Raw genomic sequence first — 25,071 nt, forward strand, 5'->3', positions numbered from 1 at the left:
AGAATTTAACCCATTTACATTTAAAGTAATTATTTATAGGTAAGGACTTATTCTTGCCATCTGTTTATTGTTTTCTGGCTGTTTTAAAGTTCCTTTCTTCCTCTCTTGTTCTCTTCATTTGTGAATTGATATTTCATAGAGGTACACTTGATTCCTTTCTCTTTATCTTGTGTGTACCTACTATAGATTTTGGTTTTGTGGATATTCTGTTGCTTACTTGAAACATCTTCTAGATAAACAGCTTATTTTTAGTTGTTAACAACTTAATTTTGATCACATACAAAAAGTCTACCCTTTTATTCCCCTCCCCTTTTACATTTTATGTTTTTAATGTCACAATTTATATCTTTTTATATTGTGTATACATTAACAAATTTTTGTAGCTTTAGCTATTTTTAATACTTTTATTCCTTTACTCTTTATATTAGTGTTAAGTAGTTAACACTGCCATATTACAGTATTAGAGTATTCTGAATATGACTGTATACTCACATTTACCAGTGTATTATGTATTTTTCATATGTTTTTATGTTAGTAGTTAACCTTTTGTTTCAGCTTGGAGAAATGCTTTCACCATTTCTTGTAAGGCAGTTCTAGTTGTGATGAACCCCCTCAGTTTCTCTTTATTTCTTTATTCCTGAAGGACAACTTTTCTGGGTAAAGTATTCTTGGTTGGCTTTTTTTTTTTTTCTTTCAGCTCTTTGAGTATATCATCTCACTCTCTCCTTGCCTACCAGGTATCTGCTGAGAAATTTGCTGATAGCCTTATGGGGGTTATCTTGTATGACAGAGATTTTTTTTTTCTTTGCTGCTTTCAAAATTCTCTCCTTGTCTTTGATTCTAGACAGTTTAATTATAATACATTTTAGAGAAGTTCATTTTTGATAGAAAATTTGAGATGACTTATTAACTCCATGAACTAGGATGTCCAACTCTCTCCCCAAGGTTTGGGAAGTTCTCAGCCATTATTCCTTTTGCTTGTTTATTTTATTTTATTTTATAGCCATTTTTCTTTAGAAAAGGTTTTTACACTTTTCTCCCTCTCTTTTCTTTCTGGGACTCCAATGATGTGTAGATTGCTTCTCTGTGTCTCATAAATCTTGTAGGCTTTCTTCATTCCTTTTTATTCTTTTTTTGTTTTGCTCCTCTGATTGGATAATTTCAATTGATCTGTCTTCAAGCTGACTAATTTCTTCTTCTACTTACTCCAGTCTGCTGTTGAAGCTTTCTATTGAATTCTTCAGTTCAGACATTGTATTCCTCAGTTCCAAAATTTCTGTTTTGTTCTTTTATATGTTTCTCTCTCTTTGTTGAACATCTTTTTGTTCTAGTAATGTTTCCATGATTTTTTAAAATCTCCTATCTATGTTCTCTTGTAACTCTGAGTATCTTTAAAAGAATTATTTTGAATCCTTTGTCAAGCAATTCCTGTATCTCCATTTCTTTGGGGTCAGTTAATGGAAGTTTACTGTGTTCTTTTGGTGGAGTTGTGTTTCCCTCATTCTTCATGATCCCTCTAGCCTTGTGTAGGTATCTGTGCATTTGAATAAACAGTCACTTCTTCCTGACTTTATGGACTGACTTTGGTAAGAAAAGACCTTTACCTAGGGGTGGGGATATGCTGGAGCTTGTAGTGACCCTGGATCTAGTGATGCAGAGTGCCAAGTACAAGGGCATGTGGTGGTTCCAGTTTTGCCAGGGTGTGCTGACCTATTTTTCAGGCCACCGAGTCCTTGGCATGATCAACAACTGTGTGATCCTTGGTGAGCACTGCAGGGAGTCCACAGAGGCTTCAAAGGCTATTAGGGTCCTCAGAGGCACCTCTAGTTCCAGCATCTAGGGACCAGGGCAGGCAATGGTGGTAGCCAGAGCCAGTGGTGTATACACACTCAGCTGCAGGGGTAGCTGTGGGTGCCTGCATAGTGTCAGAGCCAGTTACAAACACACTTATAGTAGTGGGGGCCAGGGTAAGGGTCGAGGCCAACTGCAGGCACCCTGGAAGCTCTGGGGGCCATGGCTGTTGGCATGCACCACCATGGCTGCTTGTTCTCACTACAGGTGCATGGCAGTGGAGCCCGGTGTTGAGAGTCAGGCCAAGGGCATACAAATATACAGCCCAAGGGGTTAATTGCAGGTGAGCCGAGTGGTGCAGGTCAATTATAGAAGAGAGGGACAGATGCAGGCCCACAAGAAGCTACAGGGGCTCTGGCATGCAATCCTGTGGCTGCACAGTCTCCTCACAGGCATACACATGACAGTGGAGGCCAGGGTCAGGGTCAGACTGGGGTCGTGGAGATGCACAGCTGAAGTGGCTAGCTGCAGAGGAGCCCAGTGGTGTAGGCCAGTGACAGGAGACAGGGCTGGGTCAAGTAGCTGTGGGGCCCTTGGCTATTGGAGCGTACTTCCTTGGCTGTAAGATCTTCCTATGGGTACACACACAGCAGTGGAGACCAGTGGTGTGCAAGTACAAAGATTGAAGTGATAGAGGTCAGCCACCAGGGTCTATACTTGACATTTCATACTCACGCAGCTGCAGAAGCCTGGACTGGTTGCCAGCATGGGTCCCAGGTTCCAGTGGAAATGGGGATGGGGAGCAGGGAGGGACTCAGGTGGCTGGCATCTACTAAAGTGAATACCCATGAGGCAAAAATCAGTGAAATTTGGGGGGTTTGAAGTGGCTGTTTCTTCTGTGATGGAAGCTGCTGAGGTCAAAGAACTGAGGTTGCTTTCAATATATGTTGATATTAGTAAACCCTACTTTTCTTCCTTGCTCCTAGCCATCTCTGTACATCTCAGCTTTGCCAGTCTCTGGGAAGGTAAAACTGAATCAAGTGCTTTTTGTGTGTCCCGAAAGGCTGGGAAGCTGGTCACTCACTCCACTCTCCCTTTCCCTTCAAGGAGAATGGTTTCTAGCTGGGGAGTTTTCTCTTGGCACTGAGCAGTGCCAGCTTGGAAGACAGGGTGATGTAGGCAAAATGAAGCTGTTCTTCTTTCCCTTTTTGTGCAGTTATTTTCAATTGCTTTGTTCCACTGTGTTGCTGAAGTTTCTTAAGTGGACTCCAGCACTCTTTTTGTTCATGGAGAGATGTCTAATTGTTGATCTTTGTTGGGGGATGGAGGCTGAAGTCTCCTACTCCACCATCTTGGTGACATTACTCTGGCTTAATAATGTATTGTTAAGGATTTTTTCATCTACATTCATGAGGGATATCAGTCTTTTCTTTGCATGTGATGTCTTCATTTACCTTTGATATCAAGATGAAACTGGCCTAATAGAATGATGTGAGACATGCTCTCTTTTCTACATTTTCTGGAATAGATGGTGAGGGACTGAGATTATTTCTTCCTTTAATATTCAGTGGAATTCACCAGTTGAATCATCTGAATCTGGGCTTTTATTTCCTGAAAGGATTTTAATTACTAATTTAATTTTATTATTTGTTATAGATCTATTGAGATTTTCTATTTCTTTTTGAGTCAGTTTTGGAAATTTGGATCTAAGAATTTGTATCTTATAAAACGCCTAATTTGTGGCATAAAGTTGTTCATAATATTCTCTCATACTCCTTTAATTTCTGTATCTAAATTTCTTGTTTTGGTAAATTCTTGCTTGGAATGCTAGCTAAAGGATTGTCAATTTTGTTGATCTTTTAAAGAGCCAGATTGACAAAATTCTGGTTTTATTAATTTTTGTGTTTTGTATTTTGTTGACATGTGTTCTAACCTTTATTATTTCCTTTCTTTTGCATGGTTTCTTCTTTTTTAGTGTCTTGAGGTTGAAACCTATGTTATTGATATGAGACTTCTCTTCCACTACAGGTGTTTAACAGTATAAATTTCTTTCTAAGCACTGCTTTAGGCACATCCTATACATTTTGATATACTATTTAAAATTTTCATTTACTTCAAAATACTTTCTAATTTTCCTTCCAATTTATTTTTTGACTTATGTGTTATTCAGACATGTGTCATTTAATTTCCAAATATTTGTGGATATCCCAGATATACTCTGTTCTTGATATTTCACATTCCACTGTGGTTGGAGAACATATTTATATTGTTTCATTCCTGTTTAATTTATTGATATTTGTTTATGGCTGAATACACGGTCTATCCTAGAGAATGTTCCATGTGCTGTTGAAAAGAATGTGTATTCTGTATTTATTGAATGGAGCATTTTATATATGTCACTTAAATTACTTTGGTTGATAGTGTTTTTCAGATCTTTCTTCTATAACCTTGCTGATTTTGTTTCATTTTTTTTCTATTATTTTTGGACATTAGGAAATTGAAATTCTCAACTATTATTGTTGTATTGTCTATTTCTCCTTTCATTTCTATCAGATATTGCTTCATGTATTTTGAAGTTCTGTTATTATATTTGTATACATTTATAATATTATTGACATTTTATCATTTGGATTTGTCCCTCTTTATCTCTAGTAATATTTCTTGTTTTAAAATCTACCTTGTCTAGTATTAATACAACCACTTCAGCAGGTTACTACTTGCATAACATATCTTTTCCATCCTTCTACTTTCAATGAATATGTGTCTTTAAATCTAAGATATGTCTTTTGTAGCTTGTTTATAGTTGGATCTTGCTATATTATCCATTTTGTCAATCTCTGTTTTCTAATTGAGTTGTTTAGACTATTTACATTTAGTGCAGTTATTGATAGGGTCAGAGTTACATTTGCCATTTTGCTATTTGTTTTCTGTTTTCAGTCTTCTTTGTTCTTCTGTTATCCCTTTGATGACTTGTGTAAAATATTTTAGTACATTATTTTAATTCTTTTATTGATTTTTACTACATTTTTGAATTATTTTCCTAGTGTCTGAACTTCGTATTCCAATATACATCTTAACTTATTGCAATCTATTTGAAATTAATATTAACTGAATTCCCATGAAATATAGAATGTTTTCTACAATATAACTCTATTCTTTTCCCTTCTTGAGTAATTGTTTTAATATATATTACATCTATATGCCTTACAAACCAACAATACAGTATTATAATTATTTATTTATACAATCTTATGCATTTTAAAGAATTTAATAGAAGAAATGAGAAAATATATTTATAAATTCTTTTATTCTTAATCTAGATATTTATTACTCCTGGTACTTTTCATTTCTTCCAGTTGATTTGTGCTAGTGTCTAATGTCATTTTCTTCTAGCCCAAAGAATTTACTTTAGTATTTCTCATAAATCAGTTCTGATAGCAAGGAATTCTCCCAGCCTTTTAAAATTCAGAAATGTCCTTATTTCACCTTTATAACTGGTGGATAGTTTTGCTGGATAAAAAATTCTTCATTAGCAGTTTTTCTTTCAGTATTTTGAATATGTTATTCCACTGCCTTCTTGAGTCCATTTTCTCTGGTGATAAGGTAGGCTTTTATTTATAGTGATGCTCTCCAGTACGTATTAAGTTGTTTTTCTCTTTCTACTTTTAAGATTTTTCTCTTTGTGTATGGCTTTCAACATTTTGACTACAGTGTGTCTGGGTACACAACTCTGTGTATTTATTCTACTTAGGATTCATTAAGCTTCTTGGATGAGTAAATTAACATTTTTCATCAAAGTTAGGAAGTTTGGGCCATTATTCTTCAAAAAATAACAATAACAATTGGATTCACAATTTGAGGAAGTATATTAGATGAAACTTGATACATTTAGTGCAAAAGTCTAGGGACCTTGAAATTGGAATGAGTACATGTCTTTGGATTCAGACATAGCCTGAATACATTGAGCATGATGAGTACACCTTGATCTAATAAGCAGTTGTTTTTCCCCATGTAAGACAGTTTCTACATTGCTGGTACACAACTATTAGATAAATCTCAAAATCATTATCCTGAGTGGAAAAAAAAAACATACAGAAGAGTATGCACCATATGATTCCTTCTGCATGAAATACTAGAAAATACAAAGCTAACCTATAGTGACCAAAATGGAGGGGGACAATTCCTAGATGGAAGTGACTGAACAGTTTCAAAAGTGATCCAATATATTTGGCTCTCAATAGATGGAAATTATTTTAAGTATTCATTCTGATAAGGCTTGAATACAAGAATATCTTCAAGAGGGACATTATACTTCTGAATCTTTTATAAAATTCTACGTATAGAAGAATGGATGCCAAATAAATACACCTTCTCCCCCAAACCCTACTAGGATGGACTCAATGTGAGGTCAAGATCAAGGTGAAGATATTCACTTAGGTAGATTTACCAAGCATCCAGGAAGCCTAATGTTATTATCAGAGGAGAAGGATATGGCCAAGCATCTGCTACTAGTTGGTCAGAGCAGATATTCTCTGCTCTGTACACCTTACCTGGCAAATTAGACACTTGAAGCTTGTGAGGCAGTTCAGGCTTGTTGTACCTGAAATGCTCTCTGAAATTTTAAGGCCTCTAAGGTTGATTAAAAGTTACTGCTTGTGAGCAGATATGAAAAAGAAGTGATTGACTGACTTCTAACAGTGGCACTCTCATTTCTTTCTCACCTAATACTAAGGAGTGATCCTAATATAACTCATCCCTCTTCTAGGGGAGTGCACACTCTCCTCAGGGTCTGCCTGTACAACCTCCCTTACTGACTCCAGGTGCATAGTGGGAATTTGAAAACCAACTATGCTTGGAGGGAAAATTGCAAGGTCTAATCCAGAAAAGAAAAAACACACAAAAGGAACTCAAGATCTTTCTCAATACTAAATGCTACAATCAAAATACATAGGGTAGCTGATTGGATGAAAAAAACAAAATCCATCTACATGCTGCCTATAAGAGACTCACTTCAGAGCTAAAGACAAACAAAGATTGGAAGTGAGAGGATGGGAAAAGCTATCTCATGCAAATAGAAATGACAAGAAAGCAGGAGTAGCAATACACGTATAAGATAAAGTAGACATTAAAAAAAAGTCTATTACAAAAGACAAAGAAGGGCATTATTTGTTTAATAAATTTATTTATTTGTTTGTTTTTATTTTTGGCTGTGTTGGGTCTTCCTTGCTGTACGCGGGCTTTCTCTAGTTGCAGCGAGTGGTGCACAGGCTTCTCATTGTTGTGGCTTCTCTTGTTGCAGAGCATGGGCTCTAGGCATGTGGGCTTCAGTTGTTGTGACACATGGGCTCTAGACCGCAGGCTCAGTAGTTGTGGCACCCAGGCTTAGTTGCTCCATGGCATGTGGGATCTTCCCGGGCCAGGGATCAAACCCATGTCCCCTGCATTGGCAGGCAGATTCCCAACCACTGCACCACCAAGGAAGCCCAGAAAGGCATTATTTAATGATACAGGGATCAATACAAGAAGAAGTTACAATATTTGTAAACATATGTGCACCTAATATAGGAACACCTAAATATATAAAGCAAATATTAACAGACATAAAAGGGAGAAATTTATAATAATACGATAATAGTAGGGGAATTTAACACCAACTTACATCACTGAACAGATCATCCAGACAAAAATTCAATACAGAAACAGTGGCCTTAAATGACATATTAGACCAGTTGGAATTAATAGATATCTACAGGACATTCAATCCCCAATAAAAACATAATACACAATATTTTCAAATGCATGTGGAACATTCTCCAGGATAGATCCCATGATAGGACATAAAACAAGTCTCAACAAATTAAAGAAGATAGAAATTTTACCAAACATCATTTCTGACTACAACGGTATGAAACTAGAAATCAGTTACAGGAAGAAAAGTGGAAAAAACACAAACACATGGAGATTAGACAACATGCTATTAAAAAACCAATGGGTCAACAAACAAAGAGCAAATCAGAAAATATCTTGAGACAAATGAAAATTAAATGCAACTTTCCAGAAGCAGTTCTAAGAGGGAAGTTTATAGCAATACAGGCCTACCTCAAGAAATAAGAAAAATATCAAATAAACAACCTAAGCTACCATCTAAATGAATTAGAAAAAGAAGAAAAAAGCCCAAAGTCAGGAGAAGGAAGGAAATAATAATGATCATAGCAGAAATAAATAAAACAGAGACAAAAAAATAACAAAAACAACAGAAAAGATCAATGAAATCAAGTGTTGCTTTTTGGTTTTTTAAAAAGCTAAAAAAATAGATAAGCCTTCATCCAATCTCATTAAGAAAATAAGAGAGAGGACCCAAATAAACAAAATAAGAAATGAAACCAATATCACAAAAATACAAAAAAAAATCCTAAGAATACTACAAACAGTTATATGCCAATAAATTGGACAACCTGGAAGAAATGGATAAATTCGTAGAAACATACAATCTTCCAAGACTGAATCAGGAAGAAGTAGATAATCTGATCGGACTGATTACTAGTATTGAAATTAAATCAGTAATCGAAAAACTCCCCCAAAAAACAAAATCCCAGGACAGAACAGCTTCACAGGGGACTTCTACCAAACATAAAAATAAGAGTGAATACCTATCCTTCTCAAACTATTCCAAAAAGTTGAAGAGGGGGCTTCCCTGGTGGCGCAGTGGTTGAGAGTCCACCTGCCGATGCAGGGGACACGGGTTCATGCCCCAGTCCAGGAAGATCCCACATGCCGAGGAGCGGCTAGACCCATGAGCCATGGCCACTGAGCCTGTGCGTCCGGAGCCTGTGCTCCACAACAGGAGAGGCCACAACAGTGAGAGGCCCGCATACCACAAAAAAAAAAAAAAAGTTGAAGAGGAAGGAACATTCTGAAACTCGTACTATGAGGCCACAATTACTCTGACACCAAAACCAGACAAAAAAGAAAATTACAGGTCAATATCATTGATGAACATAGATGCAAAATGAAATATTAGGAAACCAAATTCGACAATACATTAAAAGGATCATACACCATGATCAAGAGGAAGTTATTCCAGGGATACAAAGATGGTTCAATATGTGCAAATCAACCAATATGATACACTATATTAAAAAAAAAAGGCTATAAATCACATGATCATCTCAATAGATGGAGAAAAAGCATTTGATGAAATTCAGCACTCATTCATGATAAACTCTAAACAAATTGGTATAGAGGGAACATATCTCAACATAATAAAGGCCATATATGACAAGCTCACAGCTAGCATAATACTCAGTGGTGAAAAACTGAAAACTTTTCTTCTAAAATCAGGAATAAGAAGGAATGCCCACGCGACACTTCTATTTAACATAGTGTTGGAAGTCCTAGCCACAGCAATCAGGCAAGAAAAGGTAATAAAAGGTATTCAAATTAGAAGGGAAGAAAACTATCACTATTTGCAGATGACATGATACTATATTTAGAAAGCCCTGAAGTTTCTACCAAAAAAACTACTAGAACTAATAAATAAATTTAGAAAAGTTGCAGGATACAAGATCAATGTACAGAAATCTGTTGCTTTCTCTACACTAATAATGAACTATCAGGAAGAGAAAGCAAAAAAGCATTCCTATTAACAATTTCATCAAAATGAATAATATATCTTAGGCATAAACTTAACCAGGGAGGTCAAAGACCTAACTCTGGAAACTATAAGACATTAATGAAGGAAACTGAATAGGAAGCGAATAAATGGAAAGAAATCCAATATTTGTGGATTAGAAGAATTAATATTGTTAAAATGTCCATACTACCTAAAACAATCTACAGATAAAATATCCATGAAATTTTTCATAGAAGTAGAACAAATAATCCTAAAATAGTGCTCCCTGACTTCAGACTTTACTACCAAGCTACAGTAATCAAAACAGTATGGTACTGGCACAAAACAGACACATAGATCAATGCAACAAAATGGAGTGTTCAGAAATAAACCCATGCACTTATGGTCAATTATTCTATGACAAAGGAGGCAAAAATATACAATGCGGAAAAGACAGTGTCTTCAATAAGTGGTGCTGGGAGAACTGGACAGCTGCATGTAAATATTGAAATTAGAACATTTTCTCACACCATATACAAAAATAAACCCAAAATTGATTAAAGACCTAAACATAGGACTGGAAATCATAACATTCCTAGAAGAAAACAACAGCAGTACACTCTTTAAGATAAGTCTTAGCAATATATATATATTTTTGATCTGTCTCCTAAAGCAAAGGAAACAAAAGCAAAAATGGGACCTAATCAAACTTAAAGGCTTTTGAACAAAGAAACCATCAACAAAACAAAAAGGCAACCTACTGAATGAGAGAAGGTATTTGCAAATTATATTTCTAATAAAGGATTAATATAGAGTTCATACAACTCAACATAAAAAGAAAAGCCCTATTTTAAAATGGGCAGAAGACCTGAATAGACATTTTTCCAAAGAAGACACAGATGGCCAACAGGCACATGAAAAGATGCTCAGCATCACTAATAAATGCAAATCAATCACCATAGTACCTCACACCTGTCCAAATAACTATCATCAAAAAGATAACATAGGGCTTCCCTGGTGGCACAGTGGTTGAGAGTCCGCCTGCCGATGCAGGGGACACGGGTTTGTGCCCCGGTCCCGGAAGATCCCACATGTCGCGGAGCGGCTGGGCCCGTGAGCCATGGCCGCTGAGCCTGCGCGTCTGGAGCCTGTGCTCCGCAATGGGAGAGGCCACAACAGTGAGAGGCCCCTGTACCGCAAAAAAAAAAAAAAAAAAAAGATAACATATAATAAATGTTGGCAAGGATATGGAGATAAGGGAACCCTCATACACTGTTGATGAGAATGTAAATTGGTACAGTAACTATGGAAAACAGTATGGCTGTTCCTCAAAAAAATAAAAACAGAGCTACTATATGATCCAACAATTCTGCTCCTGGATATGTGTCTGAAAAAAAATGAAAACACTAATTTGAAAAGATATGTGCACCCCCATGTTCATAGCAGGGTTATTTACAATAGCCAAGATATGGAAGCAACCTAAGTGTCCACCAACAGATAAATGGATAAAGAAGATGTGGTATATATACAATGGAATACTACTCAGCCATAAAAAATAATGAGATTTTGCCATTTGCAACAACATGAATGGACCTGGAGGGTATTATGCTTAGTGAAATAAGTCATACAGAGAAAAACAAATACTGTGTGTTTTCACTTATACATGGAATCTAAAAAAGTAAATGAATGAATATAACAAAACAGAAACAGACTCACAGATACAGAGAACTAACTAGTGGTTACTAATGGGAGAGGTGTAGCAGAGGGGCAATGTAGGAGAAGGGGATTAAGACGTACAAACTACTAGGTATAAAATAAATAAGATACAAGGTTGTAATGTATAGCACAGGGAATATAGCCAATATTTTATAACTTTAAATGGAGTATAATCTATAAAAATATCGAATCACTATGTTGTATACCTGAAACTAATATAATATTTTAAATCAACTATACTTCAATTTTTAAAAAATGATCTTGCTCAGTAGTACAAGCAGAAACTTGGTCACATATATTTGGGTGGATCCTTAGGGTATTAAACCAGGAGGGATGAATTATGTTTAGATAGGGGCAAATTTATCAATATGCGTATACCCACGATGGACTCAGGAGCAGCCCATGCTGCATTTCATACCAATGAAATATGTATTTCTCTAACGAGATCCTGATAAATATTTTTTAAAACTCTCTAAGTTTTTTTTGACGTGCAGCCATCTTTTGTGGTAACCTGAAGACATCTGTGGTGGTGGCTCTTCAATAATGAAGTCTGTGAAATAGAATAGATGGGCACCCTACAAAGATACTTTTTGACATATATACCTATATGAAATTCTGTGTCTCGTGGGCAGAACACACAAGTTATCATAACAGGGATTCAGATCCTCTTTCTCAGTCCTTGATATATCCTACTTTATAGACAGGAGGCTTCAAGTAAAGGAGAGACTGGGTCCTTTTGACAAAATTTCTCGTAACTTAACACAAGTATATACACAAGTATATAACACAAGTATATACAATTAATCATTTCCCAAAAGTCCCTAAGGGAGACCTGTGCCATCTACCAGTTGAATCTCCTTCAAACTGGATCTACAATGTATGGTAGCATCATTGGAAGTTATGGCTACTGCAATTACAGTCTCACTTAGGAGTGGTTCTCAAATGTGTAGTGATAAGAAATCTTCCCAGGGGCAAATTTTAAGGAGGTATATTTAGTAGTTCACTTTGTGAAGAAGAGCTGTGTCCTGAGGTTAGATTTATACTGATTCATGTCCAAAGCTCAACGAGTTGACGGGTAAAAGGGGGCTAGACAAAAATAAGACTGGAATAAGATGTCTGGAGGAGACAGATGTGGATGAAGTTCTAGGAATAGGTACTGAATAGGGTTTACAAATGCTTAAGAGAGGATAGGACATTAGAGGGAAGAAAACAAGTGAGGTTTGTGTATTTATAATTTTGGCTGGCTGTGCAGAGCCATGTAATGGCCATTACAATGTTTCTCTTCCTAAGGCCACAGCTCTCATAAGTGTAGCCTTTTCTGCCAGGCTCTGGTAATATTACTTACCCTCACTATAAGCCTGATGGTGATAATGGGTCCCTACCATCATCAGTTACAGGATGCTTCACCAACCCTACCCATGTTTTTGGAGCCCCCGTTTATTAAACTCAGGTGTCCTTTTGTTTCTTGACAACTGACACGTGTTTTTTGAGGTGACCCTGACAACAACCCTGATCATAAACTCCATGGGGATACAGAATTTAATATCTTTTATCTGCTGTTGTTATCCCAGCATCTAGAATGATGTCTATCGCACAGCAAGTTTTCAATAAATATTTGTTCCATGAACATATGTAGTGACCACTTTCTTTCCGTTAGTGAAATTTATGTTAAAGTCTATTATGATTGATTTAATGTAATACTGATTTAATACAGTTTGACCAGCATTTTTGTGCTGTTATTTGTAATTCATTAAAGAATGACAAAGAATTACGTACGTCAGCAAAAAGCAAGCAAACTTGTTATGTGCACAGTAATCCAAGATCAACGTAATTTAATTAACAAAATTTGTTGAAACAATAATAGAATTCATCTGAAAACAATGTTGAGTCATAAAAACTAACAGCTTCCTTATATATCAATACATCTATACCTGCAGCACTGCCTTGACCTCCAGTAGAACCTCCACACTGGGCTCCAGGGGTGCTAGCACGGGGCTTAGGGGTTAATGGGTCTGTTGGCTGTATAGAAACAGTGTAGAGGTCCCAAGTTGAAAAATTACAAAATTATAATTTTACAGCTATTTAATTTCAATCCTAAATACCTCAGTCGTCCTGCCTTTTTTTTTTTTACAAAACCAATTTTCTTACGTAACTCAAAATTTTTTCACACTTTACCTACGTAATGGTAATTTTAACGTTTTCAATATCCAATCCATATTCAAGTTTCCCCGACTGTCTCCAAATGACTTATGAAAAAACTGCTAGTTCAATTGGGAGCCAATAGAGGACCACCCTTTGCATCTGGCATTTAAGTTGATATTTAACCCGTTCTCTTCAGGATCTTTGAGAGGCTGGGCAGGATACTTGTAAGACATCGCCCTTCAGCTTTCTAAAATACGTAAACGCCTAAAGAGTGACCGCAGCAGTGGACGCGGAGGTCTATGGGAAATGTAGTCTTGAATCCTTCGGTTTTACCGCGCGGCGCTCTGGGAAGGGGATTCTGGGCTGCTTCTGCGCGTGTGCGGCTGTATCCCCGCCTCCTCTTTCGTCTTCTCTGGACGCCAGGGAAGAGGTTTGGGAAGCTGGGAGTCGGCTCGGAAAGTGAAGGGTGCGCGCCTGGGGTGAGAGTGCGGGGGAACCAGCTGAGAGGGGTGCATTTGTGCCTAGGGATGGAAGCGGAAAATCTTTGGGACTCCCTCCCGCCAACGCCGGTGTATGCGCCCGGGCGGGCCCTCAGCCTGGGGGAGGCCGGTAGGGGGTGACCCCGGCCCTCGGGCTCCCGGGGTACAGGTCGGGCTGGTTCGGTTAAGAGCAGGTGCTCAGTGTAGGCCTGGGTGTGTGGGGACTGTGTGCTCGGCCCCGCCTGCAGCCCGACAGGGGAAAAAAAGCCCATGTCGGCGGCAGGGGGCAAAGTGAATTTATAGTGCTGACGGTGGCCAGGGGTCTGCGATGAGAGCCCCAGCTCTGGAGCAGAAGGGCCCGGTAAATTACAGGTCTGTCACCTGTAAGCAGGGTTACAGAAGGAATCTGGGTAAGAGGTATTTCATATGAAAATGATACTAATGATGACTGTTTCATGGCGTTGTTTTGAAACTTAGATCTAAGTCATCACTTCTAAAGCATTTAGACTAGTGCCAGATACTGAGCACTGAGTAAGTGACAACTGCTATTATAGTTGGAAGACACTTTATTCTTTTCATTGGACGGCTTTATGTTATCTCACTACCACTTTAACAAAAACCGAGGCTCAGGTTGGTGGAACGGTGTGGTCAGGTCACAAGCTAGTAGTGAGGGAGTTTAGATTCAAGGGCAGGTGTGCTTTACTTACAGCCTCAGGCTTTGTCTAAATATCACACCTACCTAATACCGACATTGTAGGCTTCACAGCACTTAGCAAAGAGGCCTGTCGCTGGTTCCCAGAAGTATAAGGGAAAGTGAATGTAGATGGAATCCTACCATGTGTCAAAATGTGTTCTGGGATTTCTAGTGTCTCTTCACGTCACTTGGGGCAGAGGTCCCTGGCCCGTTCTGCATTGTCAGGCTGTCTGTCTTTTAAGTCTGGTATTATAATGAATTCCAAGAATTAGGTTTTTGCTCCTAAAATGAATTGTTTCTTGGATCCACGTCCCAGTTACCTTGAAACAAAGTGACCCTTGTGAAGTAGGAAGCAGGGAGTCTCTGTTAACAGGGAGTCTCTGTTAACAGGAGTCTTACCTGGAAGAGAGCACCCCTATGACCTTAGACCTCGTTCCAGAGCCTCAGAGCAGAGACAGAAGAGCCCAGAAAGGAGCAGATCCTAGATTTGCAAGATCAGAAGCTGTTCTTAATCTCCCTGCTCAGAATGAGCCAGTCTTGATGATGACCCCATCTCCAGAAGCCACCAGACTATGTGGCAGTGGGGGGTTTGGGCCAGCCTTGAGAAGAGCAAGGTGAGCTGAACTGGTCCAGGGGCAGGCTATTCAGGAAAGGCCATTTTTGCTGGAGAGCTTGTGAGGGTGAGGTCTGGGGGTAAGGGATAACCAGGCAGAGGGAGGAAATGCTGTCTCCACTCCCTTTAAATGCCCCCCCCCAAAGATGCTGTGTTGCTGTCACGTGTGTCTATCACCACATGTGACACTAGTGATATGCTGACCTCACAGGATCCCAGAATGATGATATGTGAAGGGTTTTCCAAGGTCATCTATTTCTAACTCTCCTGAAATCTTTAAAGACATCGGGCCTGAAAAGTTCAATGACTTGTCCAGGGAAACCCAGTTTGTTTGTTACAGAATCAGGAAAACAGTGCACTTCGCCCTCTCACAGGTAGGTCACCAAAAGGGCCTTTTGACAAATATATCACGGCTGAAACAATTAAAATTTCCTGCCTTAAGGCATCCCATCTCTTTTATTAGGCTTTCTGTAGATTGTTTATACCAGCAGGTAAATAATATTAATAAGAAAAATAGATAAATGGTGCATACTGAGTATTGTTCTGCTACGTTAATTTTAATGAAAGTATAGTGTCTTATCCTTTGGTGTATTTAATTCAGCTAATCTTCTGTTGTTTTTATTTACTTGTGTTAGGACACATGCATTATTTTTAAAGTGATTGAGAAAAGTTTACATTCACTCAGTTAAAAACTGCAGATTTAATCCTCATGGTCATCTCAGAGTCACACAAAGACAGGTGGTACCACCTGTATGTGATCACTCTAGTGCCTTTTCAAGGCCGAGAGGGCCCTATGCCTATAAGGAAGATGATCCCCACCTGGGGTGCTGAGATTTTTGGGGGGGTGAATCTAGGAGCTATAAGACAGGTTATGTCTCATGACACCCATCTTTCTGTCCCCTCAGCTGAACCACAGTTCTCTACTCTCCCAAGAGCAGAAAATGAACATACCTCAGGTGAGCTCTTCATTCTTTCCCCATTTTGCATTTTTGTGGATTTATAAGGTTAAGAAGCATCCATGCATTAAATGGAAAAAAATAAAAATAGATAAGTCAATCTTGAGGGATAATATACACTATTTTACTATTAATTGTGATGTTTGCTGTCAGCTTTTGGTAGGTTACCTTTGTCAGGGTAAGAAGGTTGCCTCCATGTATCTGTTTGTTAAGATTTCACATTAGTCATGAATGTGCATTAAATTACATTGATTACATTTTGTGTATCTATTGGAGCAAAGCTATAGCTTATTTCCTTTAATCTATAAATACTGTAAACAGTATAATGGATTTTCTAATGTTAACTTAAATCCCTGTGTAGACCCTAATTGCTAATAAGTGTGGTAAGTTGCTTCTTACATATCTTCCTAGGACTTTTTGCTAATACTGTATTTAGGATTTTTATTTTTGTATCCACAACTTGGATTAGACTATGCTTTCTTGTTTCTGTGTCCAATTATGGTATCATGGTCACAGTCTCATAAAAGGAAATGGGACATTTTCCTGCTCCTTTTCTTTAATAATAATTTAGATGAGAAAATTGTGTTACATGTAGATTTTGTTAAACTCACCTATAAATTAGGGCCTTATGAAGACTTTTTGCATGAAGATTTTGATTAATTTATTGGTCATAAGTCTATGATGGATTTGTATGTTTTTTTTTTAGTGTAACTTTCCTCATTACGTTTTCATAGAAAATTGTTCATTTTTATTTATTTATTTTTAAATTTTGGCTGCGAAGGGTCTTAGTTGTGACACACTGGATCTTTGTTGTGGCATGCAGGATCTTTAGTTGTGGTATGCGGACTCTTAGTTGTGGCACGCAGAGTCTTAGTTGCAGCATGCATACGGGATCGGATCTAGTTCCCCAACCAGGGATCGAACCTGAGCCCCCTGCATTGGGAGCGCAGAGTCTTACCCACTAGACCACCAGTGAAGTCCCTATTTATGTTTTTAAATGTATTTTCATGAGCTTGTTGATAGTATTCTCTTAGGATTTCAAAATCTGTGTTATATCAATAATTTCCTTTTTTGATCAACTTTAAAATTTTATTTCAGTGTAAAGCTTGCCAATCAGAAAAGGAAAAAGTATGTTCTCGTTGGCGCAATCTAAAACCAAGAATTTCTGTGTCTGAGGGTCTTAGTATTCTGTGCTGGCAGAATAGAATAGAGGAATTGGGAGTAGAGGAACGTGCACTTGCCATGTTTGTGCTTTCTACCTTTGCATACCCACCTATCAGCACCATTTGTTGACAAGAGTATCCTTTCTCCATTGAATTGCATTGGCATCTCTGAGGGAAATCAACTAGCAACCCAACAACCAATTGGGTCTGTCTCTGGATTCTGTTCACTTCTTTTTTTTTATTTTTTAAAAAATTTTATTGCAGTATAGTTGATTTACAATGTTGTGTTAATTGCTGTACAGCAAAGTGACACAGTTAAACATATATATATATTCTTTTTTGTATTTTCATTATGGTTTATCACAGGATATTGAATATAGTACCCTGTGCTATACAGTAGGACCTTGTTATTTATCCATCCTATATATAAAGCTTGCATCTGCTAATCTCAAACTCCCAATCCTTCCGCCCCCCACCCCTCCTCCCCCTCGGCAACCACAAGTCTATTCTCTATATCTATGTGGACTCTGTTAACGTCTGATGACCTTAATCCTTTTGCTAATACCACGTTGCCTTGATGAGTGTCTCTTTATAGTAACTCTTGAAATCAGATAATATGTGTCTTCCAACTTGGTTCTTTATTAGGAGTGTTTTGGAGATTCTAGGTACTTTGCTTCTCTATAGAAAGTTTTGAAAATTGCCTTGTCTATCTCAGGAAAGCCTGCTGAGATTTTGATTTTGACTGCACTGACTCTATAGAATCTGTAATATCGATCAATTTGGGGAGAATTAACATCTTGATCAAAATGTCTTCCAGTACATTAACACATTATCTCTCGCAATGTGGGGTTTTGAGGGTTTTCATTTTTATTCTTTTGAGTCAAAAAGTTTAAAAGTATAAGCCTACATTTTGAAGATAAACTCTAGTGGGGTAGTAGTGAAAGCAGGAACAATATAGGAGGCTATTTCTGTAATCCTAGCAATAAATGATGATCATTTAAGGGTGTTAGTTGCTTTCAAGTGGTCAGATTCTGAAGGTAATTTAAGGTAGAACCAACAGCCTAGGAGTGTGTGTTTCTTCTCCACAACCTTACAAATAGAGTGTGCTATCAAACTTTTTGAATTTTTACTAATGTGATTAAAAATGATAACTCAAGTTTAGTTTTACAAGCTTTCCTCTTCTCATGAGTGAGGTGGAACATCTCTTTTGTTTGTAATTCATCTATATTTCTTTTTTATTGAACTGTTTATTTCTTACTGTTTTCCTGTTGATGTGCTGATTTTAATTAATATATCCAATATATCTTTATAGCCATTTTTCAGTGATATAAATTGCACAATTTTCCTAGTTTTTCATATTTTTGCCTTGCTCATGTTTTTTTAATTTTTGCCATAAAGGCATTTGTTTTTTGTTTTTAACTGTGGTGAACTTTTTTGGCATTTAAAAAAATGTATTGAAGTACAGTTGATTTACAATGTTGTGTTAGTTTCAGGTATACAGCAAAGTGATTCAGTTATACAAATGTATATACATATATATACATATATATACAGTATATAAATTCTTTATCAGATTCTTTTCCGTTATAGGTTATTACAAGATACTGAGTATAGCTCCCTGTGCTATACAGTAGGTCCTTGTTGGTTATCTGTTTTATATATTGTGGTATGTATATGTTAATCCCAAATTCCTAATTTATCCCTCCCCCCCCTTTGCCGTTTGATAACCATAAGTTGTTTTCTACGTCTTTGAGTTTATATCTCTTCTGTAAGTAAGTTCATTTGTATCATCTTTTTAGATTACACATATAAGTGATATCATATAATATTTGTCTTTCTTCTTATGATAATCTCTAGGTCCATCCATGTCGCTGCAAATGGCATGATTTCATTCTTTTTTGTGGCTGAGTAATATTCCATTGCATATATAGAGATATATGTAGATATATACACACCACATCTTTGTCCATTCATTGGTTGATGGAAATTTAGGTTGCTTCCATCTCTTGGCTATTGTAAAATGCTGCAATGAACATTGGGGTGCATGTATCTTTTCGAAGTATGGTTTTCTCCAGGTATATGCCCAGGATTGGGATTGCAAGATCATATGGTAGCTCTATTTTTCGTTTTTTAAGGAACCTCCGTACTCTTCTCCATAGTGGCTGCACCAATTTACATTCCCACCAACAGTGTAGAAGGGTTCCCTTTTCTCCACACCCTCTCCAGCATTTGTGATTTGTAGATATTTTGATGATAGCTATTCTGACTGGTGTGAGGTGATACCTCATTGTAGTTTTGATTTGCATTTCTCTAATAATTAGTGATATTGAGCACCTTTTCATATGCCTGTTAGCCATCTGTATGTCTTCTTTGGAGAAATGTCTGTTTAGGTCTTCTGCCCATTTTTTGATTAGGTTGTTTGGTTTGAGCTGTTTGTATATTTTGGAAATTAATCCCTTGTCAGTAGCATCATTTGCAAATATTTTCTCCCAGTCTGTAGGTTGTCTTTTCATTTTGTTCATGGTTTCCTATGCTGTGCAAAAGCTCTTAAGTTTAGTTAGGTCCCATTTGTTTATTTTTGTTTTTATTTCCATTACTGTAGGAGACAGATCCAGAAAAATATTGCTGTGATTTATGTCAAAGAGTGTTCTGCCTGTGTTTTCCTCTAGGAGTTTTATAGTATTTGGTCTTACATTTAGATCTTAAATCATTTTATTTTTGTGTATGGTGTTAGAGAATGTTCTAATTTCATTATTTTACATGTAGCTGTCGAATTTTCCCAGCACCACTTGTTAAAGAGACTGTCTTTTCTCCCTTGTATATTCTTGCCTCCTTTGTCAGATTAGTTGACCATAGGTGTGTGGGTTTATTTCTGGGCTTTCTGTCCTGTTCCATTGATCTATATGTCTGTTTTTGTGCCAGTATCATAGTGTTTTGACGACTGTAGTTTTGTAGTATAGCTTGAAGTCAGAGAGCGTGATACCTCCAGCTCAGTTCTTCTTTTTCAAAATTGCTTTGGCTATTCAGGGTCTTTCGAAGGCATTTGATTTTTATGTTGTCAAGTTTAGCAGTTTTTTCTTTTATGCTTCCTGGATTTTTAGTCATAGTTGGGCATTTCCCACTCTGACCTTATAAAAGAATTGCTCTGTGTAGTCTTTTAGAGTATGATTTTATTTTTTACAGTTAGATCTCGAATACATTTTAATTTTATCCTGCTCTGTGGTGTGAGATATAGATCAGTCTTTTTCCAGATGGCCATCTAGTTATTCCGATGACATTTGTATCTAGCCATTTCTCACTCATTTAAATGATGTCACCTGTATTCAAATAGGAAATTGACTCTGTTTATCATTTCTCCTACTACACAATTTCTTCAGTTTAAGCTTGGACGTCTTTCTGGGCTTTCACCAGTGCCCTGTTCCTTTTTCCCACTTCTACATTTATATTAGATTGCGGGCAATATTGTTCTATTTTTTTATCAATACTACCTTACCCTCTATCTTCCAGAATTTGTTCAAAATTCAGGCCTTGTGCTGGGACGTTTCTCTGAATTCCTCTTTTGTCATACTTTTATAGCTATAAAAGCTTTTTATTTTACCTGAATGTGTTTTTGGAGGCAGGGGATGTAAATGTGTGTGTTCAGTTTATTCCCTTGAACTAGAGAAATAATTTTTGCTTGTAATTCTCTCGTCTCGTAATTTCTGGTACTCTAATCTTTCTGTTTTCTCTTTCTATCAGTTAGAAATTCTTTCTCAGCCTTCCTGGCCTATCTTTCTACCTGCCTTTTAAATTTTGCTATTCCCTTGAATTTTGTACTTGCTCCTTTTCTTTCCTAAAGTTTCTGTGTTCTTTCTGAACCAGCCCTTTTTCCCTGATGACTTAAGTTACCATCTTAATGACTGTCTCCTAGATCCTTATTTTCATTTTAGATTTCCCTTCTCTGTTCCAGAATCTTGCAGCCAACGATGAAATAAATAATTCCATATGTTCCATGGGTGTTTTGAGTGCAGTTGAACAACATCTGCTCCCTGTGACCCAGCCTCTGATTCTTATTCTTCCAGTCTCTGAGTATGGCATCAGCATCTACCCACTTGCTTGTGCAGCATCTCTGTGTATTAATTTCCCATTCTTTATCGCTGTTGCTTTGCCTTAGTATAGGTCATCTCTTAAACTGGGTATTTTGTTTTGTTGCTGAAGATATTGTCCACTATTCATATAGAACGATGGTTCCTAACTAGGGGTGATTTTGCTTCCCAGGAGACATTTGGAAGTATTTGGAGATATTTTTGATTGTCATGATTGGGAATGCTATTGATATCTAATCAGTAGAAAACAGGGATACTGGTAAATATCCTAAAATACACAGGACAGTCTTCCACAAAAATAGCATTATCTGGTCCAGAGTGTCAGTAGTGCCAAACTGAAGATACCCTGCTATGGAGCAAAGGCAGAGTTAGTCATCTTTTATAGCATTTTGTTTTAAACTCTAAACAGTAAAAATATATCTGGAGAAAACCATGGTTCGAAAGTATACATGCACCCCAGTGTTCATTGCAGCACTGTTTACAATAGCCAAGGCAAGGAAGCAACCTAAATGTCCATCAACAAATGAACTGATAAAGAAGATGTGGTGTATATATATACAGTGGAATACTACTCAGCCATTAAAAAGAATAAAATAATGCCATTTGCAGCAACATGGATGGAAAGGTGGGGAGGGAGGGATAAATTGGGAGTTTGGGATTGACATATACACACTAGTATATTTAAAATAGATAACCAACAGGAACCTAATGTGTAGCACAGGGAACTCTGCTCAATATTCTGTAATAACATAAATGGGATAGGAATTTTAAAAAGAATAGATATATTTATATGCATAACTGAATCACTTTGCTGCACACCTGAAACTAATACAGCATTGTAAATCAACTATAGTCCACTAAAAAATAAAAATTAAATAAACAGTAAACATAGTAGGAGTTAGTTTTCAAAAATATTTTCCATGTCCCAATTCTGAACCCTCAGATTGATTAGAAATATGTTGTTAACAGGCATCAGTGTCATTCAAGGACGTGACTGTGGAGTTCACCCAGGAGGAGTGGTGGCAGATGGACTCTGCTCAGAGGACCCTGTACAGAGATGTGATGTTGGAGAACTACAGCCACCTCGTCTCAGTGGGTGAGCAGACCTTACCATGTGACTTCCTCAGGAATGCAAATTCAGTTTTTTCTCTTTTTAAATGTTAATCACTTTTGTTGACGAATATTAAATGGAAAATTTAGCACTTTTCAATGTACAAGTCAATAGGTTTTAAAAGATTATACAGGAGATTACCATCATCAAAATCATGATTTGGAATATTTTCATCATCCCCCCCAAAATTCCTTGTACCCCTTTGCAGTGAGTCCCCTCCTTTCATTCCTACTTCTCAGACCCCAAGCAATCACTGATCTGTTTTCTATTTCAATAGCTTTTCCTTTTTTCGAATTTTATATAAATGAATTCGTAAAGTATATACTGTGTTTTGTCTGGCTTCTTTCATTTAGCATGATGCTTTTGAGACTCGTGTGTGTGTGTGTGTGTGTGTGTGTGTGTGTGTGTGTGTGTGTGTATCACAGGTTTATTCTTTTTATCCTTAGTAGAATTCCTTTGTGTGCATATACCGCAGTTTGTTATCCTTTCAGTTCATAGACACATGGGTGTTTTTCCAGTTTGGGGCTGTTATGAAAAAGCTTCTATGAACATTCACATATAAGTCTTTGTGTCAATATCTTTTCATTTCTTATGTAAATACCTAGGAGTGGGCTTACTGGGTCTTCTGGTAAGTTTATATGTAACTTACTCAGAAACTGCCAAATGTTCCCAAGTTGGGTCTATTGTTTTTCATGCCTATAAGCAATGTCTGAGAGTTATCATTGCTCTTTGATTACCAACATTTCTAGTTGCATCTTATTGGATTTTAATTTGCATTTCTCTGGTAATTAACAATGTTGAACTTCTTTTCATTTGCTTTTTAACCATTCATAATCTCCTTTAATGAAGTGTCTCATGAAATCTTTTGCCCATTTTTTTTGTATAGTTTTTTGGTTTGCGTCTTATTGTTGACTTGAAGGAGTTTAGATCTTTATATATGTTTTGCAAATGTTGTATTCTCTAGCTCTGGCTTGCCTTTTTTTTTTTTTTAAACATCTTTATTGGGGTATAATTGCTTTACAATGATGTGTTAGTTTCTGCTTTATAACAAAGTGAATCAGTTATACATATACATATGTTCCCATATCTCTTCCCTCTTGCGTCTCCCTCCCTCCCTATCCCACCCCTCCAGGCGGTCACAAAGCACCGAGCCAATATCTCTGTGCCATGCGGCTGCTTCCCACTAGCTATCTACCTTACGTTTGTTAGTGTGTATATGTCCATGTCTCTCTCTCGCCCTGTCACAGCTCACCCTTCCCCCTCCCCATATCCTCAAGTCCGTTCTCCAGTAGATCTGCGTCTTTATTCCTGTTTTACCCCTAGGTTCTTCATGACATTTGTTTTGTCTTAAATTCCATATATATGTGTTAGCATACGGTATTTGTCTTTCTCTTTCTGACTTACTTCACTCTGTATGACAGACTCTAGGTCTACCCACCTCATTACAAATAGCTCAATTTCGTTTCTTTTTATGGCTGAGTAATATTCTATTGTGTATATGTGCCACATCTTCTTTATCCATTCATCCGATTATGGGCACTTAGGTTGTTTCCATCTCCGGGCTATTGTAAATAGAGCTGCGATGAACATTTTGGTACATGACTCTTTTTGAATTTTGGTTTTCTCAGGGTATATGCCCAGCAGTGGGATTGCTGGGTCATATGGTAGTTCTATTTGTAGTTTTTTAAGAACCTCCATACTGTTCTCCATAGTAACTGAACCAATTCCCATTCCCAGCAGCAGTGCAAGAGTGTTCCCTTTTCTCCACATCCTCTCCAGCATTTATTGTTTCTAGATTTTTTGATGATGGCCATTCTGACTGGTGTGAGATGATATCTCGTTGTAGTTTTGATGTGCATTTCTCTAATGATTAATGATGTTGAGCATTCTTTCATGTGTTTGTTGGCAGTCTGTATATCTTCTTTGGAGAAATGTCTATTTAGGTCTTCTGCCCATTTTTGGATTAGGTGGTTTGGTTTTTTTTGTTATTGAATTGTATGAGCTGTTTGTATATTTTGGAAATTAATCCCTTGTCAGTAGCATCATTTGCAAATATTTTCTCGCAGTCTGTAGGTTGTCTTTTCATTTTGTTTATGGTTTCCTATGCTGTGCAAGAGCTCATAAGTTTAGTTAGGTCCCACGTGTTTATTTTTGTTTTTATTTCCATTACTGTAGGAGACAGATCCAGAAAAATATTGCTGTGATTTATGTCAAAGAGTGTTCTGCCTGTGTTTTCCTCTAGGATTTTTATAGTATCTGGTCTTATATTTAGATCTTTAATTCATTTTGTTTTTGTATATGGTGTTAGAGAATGTTCTAATTTTATTATTTTACATGTAGCTGTCCAGTTTTCCCAGCACCACTTGTTAAAGGGACTGTCTCCATTGTTTATTCTTGCCTCCTTTGTCATAGATTAGTTGACCGTAAGTGTGTGGGTTTATTTCTGGGCTTTCTATCCTGTTTCATTAATCTGTATGTCTGTTTTGGGCCAGTACCATACTGTTTTGATGACTGTAGCATTGTAGTATAGTCTGAAGTCAGGGAGCCTGATTTCCTCAACTCTGTTTTTCTTTCTCAAGATTGCTTTCTCAAGATTCGGGGTCTTTTGTGTTTCCATACAAATTAAAATTTTTTTTGTTCTAGTTCTGTGAAAAATGCATTGGGTAGTATCATCATTTTGAAAATATTAATTCTTCCAATCCAAGAACA

The 25,071-nt window shown here is 37.2% G+C and overlaps 1 protein-coding gene across 1 annotated transcript in view; it reads left to right on the plus strand.

The window, feature by feature from the left end:
* The first annotated feature begins 11,330 nt into the window (after positions 1–11,330).
* The window catches only part of ZNF782 (zinc finger protein 782), a 50,637-nt gene continuing 36,896 nt past the window's right edge, over positions 11,331–25,071 (plus strand). Inside the window, exons 1-3 of the mRNA XM_027094247.1 lie at positions 11,331–13,740; positions 15,953–16,003; positions 22,221–22,347. Of these exons, the coding sequence (XP_026950048.1) occupies positions 13,561–13,740; positions 15,953–16,003; positions 22,221–22,347 (358 nt within the window). The 5' untranslated portion in view covers positions 11,331–13,560. The remainder of the gene's footprint in view (positions 13,741–15,952; positions 16,004–22,220; positions 22,348–25,071) is intronic.

This window comes from Aethalodelphis obliquidens, unplaced genomic scaffold, assembly GCF_003676395.1.
Source record: "Aethalodelphis obliquidens isolate GAN/ISIS:26980383/991018 unplaced genomic scaffold, ASM367639v1 scaffold88, whole genome shotgun sequence".
Lineage (NCBI taxonomy): Eukaryota > Metazoa > Chordata > Mammalia > Artiodactyla > Delphinidae > Aethalodelphis > Aethalodelphis obliquidens.